Source organism: Camellia sinensis, chromosome 5 (genome assembly GCF_055761805.1).
Source record: "Camellia sinensis isolate YWXY chromosome 5, ASM5576180v1, whole genome shotgun sequence".
Classification (NCBI taxonomy): domain Eukaryota; kingdom Viridiplantae; phylum Streptophyta; class Magnoliopsida; order Ericales; family Theaceae; genus Camellia; species Camellia sinensis.
The window spans coordinates 14227461-14235503 of NC_138965.1; the positions used below are offsets into that span (position 1 = coordinate 14227461).

Genomic DNA, 8043 nt, shown 5'->3' on the forward strand with positions numbered 1-8043 from the left:
TAAATGTAAAGAGAATAAGCCTCATACACAAATGCGGAGAATGAAACGACTAATGTCCTAATGCATTTTAACCACGACAATTTTTGTTTTAACACCGAAACACATTTTAACCCTATCTTAACCAAATAATTTTTGTTAACAAATTTAACACCACAACACATTTTAACCAAAGTGCAACGAATTGACTCTTACATTTTGAAAAATGAAAAATCATACCAAAATCCGATATAAAGTATAAACGATGCAAAGTCTAATTTATCTTTCTTAATGTTAAAATTCAGTTTGATAAATTATCTAACAAATCACGACTTTTCTATTACTATCTTTCGCTGTGAATCTTCATCAATTTCTTTGCTGGATCCAACCTAATTATTGGGCCTGTTTTGTGCAAATTTATTGTAAATTAAAAGTTGATAATCCAAAAACAAAAACTAAAAACACCCATTCCCTAAGCAAAAGGTATATAATTCTTCAGCTCATAGAATCAACCACAGAAAAAAGCCCAGAATGATCAAATTGAAAGAGCAAAATAAAGCATATAATCTAAGAAAAACTCATGGGTTTAACAAAACTGTCTTTTTCCTACCTCAAATCTCGGTTAGTTTTGTTTAGAAAAAAAGAAGGGAAAAAAAAAGGGCTAGAATTTTCAGCTGTCTCCAAGAAAATGAAATGTAAAAAAGTTTAGTCCTCATGCTACAACAAAGAGGCAAGTGTGTCTCTCTCTTCCTCCAAAGTCACCTTTTGGGCTCTCTCAAAATCTCCAAATGCCTAAAACGAATTACAAGAGTCTAAGCCTCATCACAGTGCTATGCAGATAATGATCTGGGAGAGCATGCTAGATCATCTACTTCTTCTTTTTTGATTTGCTCGACAGTGACTGAGTAAATGCAGTTCCCTGAGAGAGAGAGAGAGAGAGAGAGAGAGAGACAGATGTTAATCAGCAAAAATCCTTATAAATTTCCCAGTTACGACCTAGAAAGCACAGACACACCCCAAAATGGGTGTCGTGTCCCTGTTCGTGGCCAACATGTATTGGACACTGAACACAGAAATGCTACGTAGCATGTCAATTTTTTTAATTAGTATTTTCTTCCAAGACATGTTGGGACGATCATGGACACGTGTCCTATGTTTGGACAGGTCTCTAAACACCTTCGAAGGTTTTTTTTTATTTTTTATAGTTTTAGAAAGCTGATTTGGGGTCAACATAAAATATATAAAAAACAAAAGGGGAAAATGAAAAAAATAAAAAATATACCCACATATATATTGATGCCTCTTATATCTATGCCCAAAACTTATATTCAAATACATGGCCAATAAAAATATATAAAATAAATATTTTGTCATACCAGCTGAGTTTTTATCCTATTTTTTTCAAAAATGTTGTCCCGTGTTTGTGCTTCTTAACTTACAACTGACTCAAAAGTTCAAGAAACAGTTTAATCCCATAGCTTTCAATATTAGTTACCAAAGTTTTTATAGAAAACTCCCAACGGCAGGAGAAGAAACATATACATTACATAAAACGGAATATTGCAAAGAAGAACTTATGACAAAAAGTTATCGCATTTGAGTTTGAAGATGCATAAACAACAAACCTGCAGCCATTCGTCCATCGACGCATCAGTTGTCTTGGTTCCAACTTCCACCTTTGGTGACCTCTTAGTTTTCTGAGCATTAAAATATATACAAACACGAAAATTGTTAAAGTAATTGTTTCGAGGAAACAACAGTTGATGTAAACAAATAAATATTAAGTCATGGAGAGATACAGAAGAAGACAAATATCAAAATATATATCAGAAATAAAACATGTGCATACAAACAGATAGAAGTTTCATCATTTATTAGAAGGAAAATATAATGAAAAGATGTAAGAGGGGCAACAAAGGCAGGTGCCCCTCTTGGTCTCTAAATCAAAATCAACCAGCTTCCAAGAAAATACTAACACAGCAAACAGATTTTTTTACATGTAGCACTGCTTTGAAGGGAAATTTCAGAAATCCAAACCACCCCCACCCTCCCAAACCCATAAAAATAAATTTTTAAAAAAAGCTCTACATTTGAAAAATAAATTATTTCCCTGCCAAATACACATTTCTTCACAATGCCATTGCAAAAAATGAAAAAGAGATCTGCCGGGAATGGAATAGTTAAAAGACAGTAATAGAGTGATATTCAGATCGGCAAAATGTTTGCATATCGGATAAACTATGTATTTGACATCTTAGATATTTTTATTGAATAAGCTGGAGTCATCCCAGAAGTCATGTAATTACCTTGGAAAGGTTCTGTATCTGACCACGAATCCATAATCCAAGAAGGCAAAGAAGCGCGATTCCAAGGAAAAATAGGAAGACAGACTCAACACTGACGAGGCCACCAGCTTCAATAACTTCAACGGTACCATTATAGAATGTACTTTGGTATAGGTTCTGGTCTATTTCGTAGACAATGGTGCCCACAAGATCAAATGTTCCAGGCTGCCACAAAAATAATTACTATGAATGTTTTAGTTTGAGAAAAAAGACTTGTCGGCATTAAAAATTAAACCAAAATTAAAATAAAAATTGTTTCAAGGAAATTAATACGGCATGCATGAACTTCCAGAGCAATGGATATACCTGCAAAAATTTGCTGACAGCAAATATGTATGGAAAAGTAGCCTGAGCTGAGGCAGGAACTGAGGCATTGTTAAAACCCTAGAGAATGCAAACATATACGTGAGTATTAACTGACTGGGACAAATTAGAACAAAAATGGAAAAAATAATAACAAACTAAGAAGATAATGAAATAGACATAGGACAGTTAAAATGCAGTTTAAATCCAGAAAGCAAAAAAAAAAAGTGACAATTTTGTATATACATATAAGATACAAAATATAGAATACTGCAAAACTTCAAAAAAGCTAAAAAGGCACAAGACTAATTTTGAAAAAGCTTATAAAAGCTGAAAATATTGGGAGAAAAATTTACAACCAAGACCGAAGCAGCAACACACACACACACACACACACAAAAACCATTGATAAAAATTATAATTATGAACCTGGAACAAGTTTTGCCAATTAATCTAGTACATAATGTGACTATGAACAGCATTACAGAGGTGATATTGCTATGGGAATCACAAGGAATATACATTCCTAGACACCAAAAGATTGAGCATGTAGAAAGAAACATGGTTCTCTACACTCGTGAGAATGCATATCCAGTATGTGCCATTCTCTGTTGTGAATCAAGCTAAAGAATATTAAACAATGATAAAGCATTGATTGTATATTTCTCATCCCCATGTGTTTTAAAAGTTCTAGCTCAGCTTATATTTAGACAAACTGGAAGAGCCAAACTGTCAAATATTTGAGGCTCACTTCCCAAGATTTCCATGGAGGGCATCTCTTGATATCATTTTTGGTAACATAACATTCCGCTGAGATTGTTGAATTAGGTCACATGCTTAGATTTAGATATTTGCATAATATGCCCTGCCAGCACTAATCTATGTACTGATCACAAAGAAACCACAGATGGAGTAGAATTTAGAAAGCAATATTTCCATCTATTCTACTGCACAAAGGCATGAAGCCATTTTGTGCCAAGCTTATCCAAAATGTCCTCATTACCCCAAAACTATAAAAGAAATTAAGGAATTAACAAAAATAAAATAAAAAAAGCAAATCACGTCAATAAAAGGAAAATTATACTCCCCCTATCCCATTTTACATGTCATAATTGACTTTGCACAAACTTTAAAGAAAGCATCTTTGAATGAATTTACAAGAATGTCTTTTAAAAATTTGGAAAACGAATTATATTTTAATATAAATTTTTGAAAGTAATAAGGGAAAGTGAAGGTTAATGTTTTTAAGCTTTAAAGCTAGGACACATAAATGGGACTTCCACAAAAACAAGATGAAGGGCTCCACTTTGACATGTGCCTGGGTACCTCCACATGTCAGCCAATGCATAAGGATACTTGGACTTCTGGCATAAGAACACAGACTCTGCCCTCCTCCCCCTTGAGCTATGTCAGTCCGTCCCTAAACTGTAGCCCAACACAGGGTACCTAGGCCTTGGACCTAAACACTAAGCCCAATAACATCAAGTCAGCCTACTCCTCAACATACTGGCTGGCACAAGCATACCCTCCATCTTCATTGCCTCAGCCCCACAACACACTTAGACTCACTGTTGTTTGCTTAAATTGTGAGCAAAGCCAAGGAAGCTCCTTGAGCTCGGTGTGGGGTTGCAACACTGGCCCAGAGCTACTGCAAAAGCATGTTGTATAGCATGTGGTTCATATAGACATAGACTTCATCATGGCATAGTTCCCCCCACCCCCATCTTCAATGGGACTAGCCCCTTAATAATAAAACTGTTGAATGATTTTTTTTTTCCCTCTAGAACCATGAGCTCTTAGAGTTGTGGATCATTGGTTTTAAATTTAATTAAAAAAATGATGTTAGACATATTGGGAACAGAATGATGCTTGAACCATGAGCTATTAGATTTGTGGATCATTGGTTTTAAATTTGATTTAAAAAAAATGACATTAATCATATTAAAAAATATTTTTATTGAATGAATCCGTGTTGCATCTTGTTTTTTAGAGAAATGTCATGTCGTATCCATGTCCGTGTCTGTGCTTGCCCCAGTGTTTCATAGCTCTGCAGAACCTTAATTATTTTCTTGCACCTAACACCAGACTATATGGTACATTAAACATAACAAGGATTATTATCAATGGCTCAAGTCCTCTGAAAAAATAGGCCTCTACAACCTCTTTCAAGACATTTTCGCACTCAAGAGATACTTGTGTTGTCAGGATCCTTGCTCTAGTAAGGCCCTCCCGTTCTCTCCTAACCATCCCTCACTGCCACTTCTCTCTTGCTAAAGACAACATCATTTCTTATCAAGCCTAGTCTCCACCATACTCAGAAAGAAATAGAGAGCAATCATTTCGCCACAAATTTCTCTGGAAGAACCACCACTAAGTACAAGAAAGAGAAAGAAAAGTCAAGTGTAGAAAACTTTCACACACAATTGAAAATGAGTTCAGGTTAATTTTAAAGATCAATCATGTGGAAGTGGAACCATGCAGTAAAAGTCAGTAAGCCAATATTCAGGGATCAATCATGAGGAAATGGGACCGTGCAGCAAAAAGTAAGCAAGCCAATAATTACCTGTGTAGAAAGATTTTGAACCAACATATTATGATCAAAAGGAAGGTGAACGCTGGCCTTGATTGCAATGACATTCATACTTGATTCCCCTGTAGTCATCATCCAAAATGTAGCAATTGAGGTCAGCCCTTTGGCTATTGGATACAACACAATACTAAGTCTAGGAAGAACGGGAAATCATTCAATATTCCCGGAGTACCACGTGTCTGCACTCTTTGACCAATTATCATTCAATATGGCCCCTCATGTTCCCCAATCATCCAACACAATATCCCACCTACCCACTTTCTCCACCAATTATAATATTATGAAATACCACATGTTCATACTCCGGAATTATTGAATAATTACCCAAGAAGAACAGTGGAAAATAGTAACATGTAATTTTTAAAAGAGCATAAACTTTTACACTTAATAATAATCATAATAGTAAACAATAAAACCTACTCAATCAACAATATACAGGTATCCTATGACTTGCCTTCCGCAAAACATCAAAAAATCAAGAAATAAATAAGAAAATATTACCCTCATTTTTCAGTCCAACTAATAGTTCACTCTCTTCCCCTGCGGCAATCACTGCATAAAGAAAAAAAAAACTAAATTAAAAACATGACTCCCAAAAGGAAAAGTTAAATTTTGAAATAAAAAATAAAACAAAGAAGGATAATGATGAAATCAAATGCAAACACGGCACCTTACTAATTTTAATGATATTCTCACCTCTGGAAGGATTTTTTGGGAAAACGCAAATTGTTTCCACCCCTGGAGCTGGACTAAAACTGCCATCGCCGAAATCTTGGACATCCTCACCAACAATCCCAAGATCACCTGCTTCAATAACACCTGCAGCAACTTCATCCTCCAAATCCGATTGACACCTAGCAACTGTTGAGCAACAAACAAATCTATTAACAAAATTACACCTCAATTCATAGCTCCTCAAAATCAGATAGACAACCAATAACTAGCGAGTGAACAATTAATCATATACAATATATAGAATTTTGAGAATAAAATATAGCAAAAATTTATATTTTCAGGATGAAATGAAATTACAAATGACTTTGATACCCAGCAACTATGAATCAAAGAACTAAAAATAAAAGGGTAAATTACAATAAGCTCGACAAGTTTGGAATAATTACACTGAACTCTGTTAAGATTTTAATTCACATAACACTTGACCCCCTTTTCATTAGAAATTTGTTAGTTATATGAATGAAAAGACGATATTGTCATCTCTTTAACATTGAAATGTATATTTTACCTTTTGTATCTTTGTGTGTTATGGCGTCTGCATTAATTTTGATCTTTTTTAACGTTACTAAAAGGGAGGTCAATGTAATTATGTTAAAATTGTAGGCTTCTTGTATTTTCTCCAAAGGACGTCAGTGTAACTTACCCACAACAAAAATAAGAAAAAATCACGACCCAAAAAGAAATGTCAGGAATTCAATTGAAACCCAGCATCTATCAAGTAAACAAATAAGGAAGGGTTCAAAGAAAGCATGCAAGATGCTCAGAATAATACCACAAATCCAGTTAACACCAAGCAACTATCAAAATCAATCAACATCCAATTAATGAAAACAGAAATTCAACTTTAGTCCACATAGCAAACAACATTCAACATCATATTAAAAGCAATAAACTCTCTAATCAGAGCACAGAAATCAGCACACAAACTTGTTTAGCCATTTTTCAAAAAATAAAGAAAATACCAAACAATTTTCAAAAAATGAAGAAAATACGAAACAAACGGTATTACTAAGAAATAACCATGTATAAGAGGCGCCACCAAAATGTGCAATCTGGATTGAGTTCATATCGATTATTGTACTAGACATGCATGAATCAAATCAACAACAGATATATTAATGAACCAGACAATCATGAAGATAATAACAGATAAACATATCAAGAGCCGATCGTAACAAAGGCAGAGTTCGGAAATGGAAACAAAATCGATCGATGAATTAAATTAGGTTATATAATACAAATTCAAATCTGGAAGAAAAGAAAATGATCTAGATCTGAGATGCGAACCTTGGAGGAGGAAGGGAGAGGAGAGGAGGAGAAAAGCTAGGATGTAGAAAACCCTAATCCTCATTTTTCTAGAGAGAGAGACAGAGAGAGAGAGAGATTGAAGAAGGAAGAGGTATGGTCTGCGTGGGTTTGGTTTTGTTGTGTTGGTTTTGGTTTTTTAGGTGAAGTGCAGCATATTAATCAACGCGTGGACCAGACAGACTCCAAAACCAAACAAGGGCTCTCTCTCTCTGTGAAAGAGAAGGGTCAATGATGATGAACAGGTCGTGTTTGGAAACGGGGATTAAAATGAAACCAGACGGTGTCGTTTCGGGGGTAGGTTAACTTGTGAATTCAATTCAACCCTGTTGGGGGTAAGCGTATTTGGTAGAAGGTGTTTATAGTTTTTTTTTTAAGAATAATTATTTATAAATCCTATTAGAGAGATTTATGTAATGTAAAGTATTGTGTAATTTTTTGTAGAGTTTGAAGTCTTATTTAAATTAGAAAATGTTTCACAAGGTCCTATAAATTGTGTTTAAATGGTTTAGTGTACTATTATACCCTTTATATTTGTTTCCATGTTATAAGTTATTAATTATATTATTTATTAGAGACTTTTAGGAATCTTTATCGTGTAGGCTTCGCCTGGTGTCGTAATCTGTGCCATGATCGCGGAGGCTTGTGGGTTTTCAAAATGTTACTAGTTTAGATGGTTTTGTTGTTTGATCTTGCTGATCTGGACTCAAATTGTTTAAGGGAATGAGATAAAGTTGTCTGTTTCTTTAATTGGTGAGTGTTGCTTTGTATTTTTTCCGATTGTTTTGT

At 34.5% G+C, this 8043-nt stretch overlaps 1 protein-coding gene across 1 annotated transcript; it reads right to left on the bottom strand.

Annotated features, from left to right (window-relative positions):
* Positions 1 to 508: 508 nt before the first annotated feature.
* LOC114297566 (Translocon-associated protein (TRAP), alpha subunit) lies at positions 509 to 7529 on the bottom strand. The gene is made up of 8 exons (XM_028242001.2): positions 7237 to 7529; positions 5911 to 6075; positions 5716 to 5766; positions 5188 to 5276; positions 2628 to 2705; positions 2283 to 2486; positions 1602 to 1673; positions 509 to 895 (listed from the first exon to the last, which is right to left on the bottom strand). The coding sequence occupies exons 1-8, from the start codon at positions 7298 to 7300 to the stop codon at positions 845 to 847; spliced, it is 774 nt and encodes a 257-aa protein (XP_028097802.1). The 5' UTR covers positions 7301 to 7529; the 3' UTR covers positions 509 to 844.
* Between the last annotated feature and the right edge of the window lie 514 nt (positions 7530 to 8043).

Excerpts from the sequence above, each read along its gene's own strand:
- LOC114297566 (XM_028242001.2), bottom strand. The coding sequence starts at position 7,300 with ATGAGGATTAGGGTTTTCTACATCCTAGCTTTTCTCCTCCTCTCCTCT. Across the intron at positions 2,487-2,627 it reads CTGTCAGCAAATTTTTGCAG|CCTGGAACATTTGATCTTGT; the intron begins GTATATCCATTG and ends TTTTTGTGGCAG. Across the intron at positions 1,674-2,282 it reads AGATACAGAACCTTTCCAAG|AAAACTAAGAGGTCACCAAA; the intron begins GTAATTACATGA and ends TTTAATGCTCAG.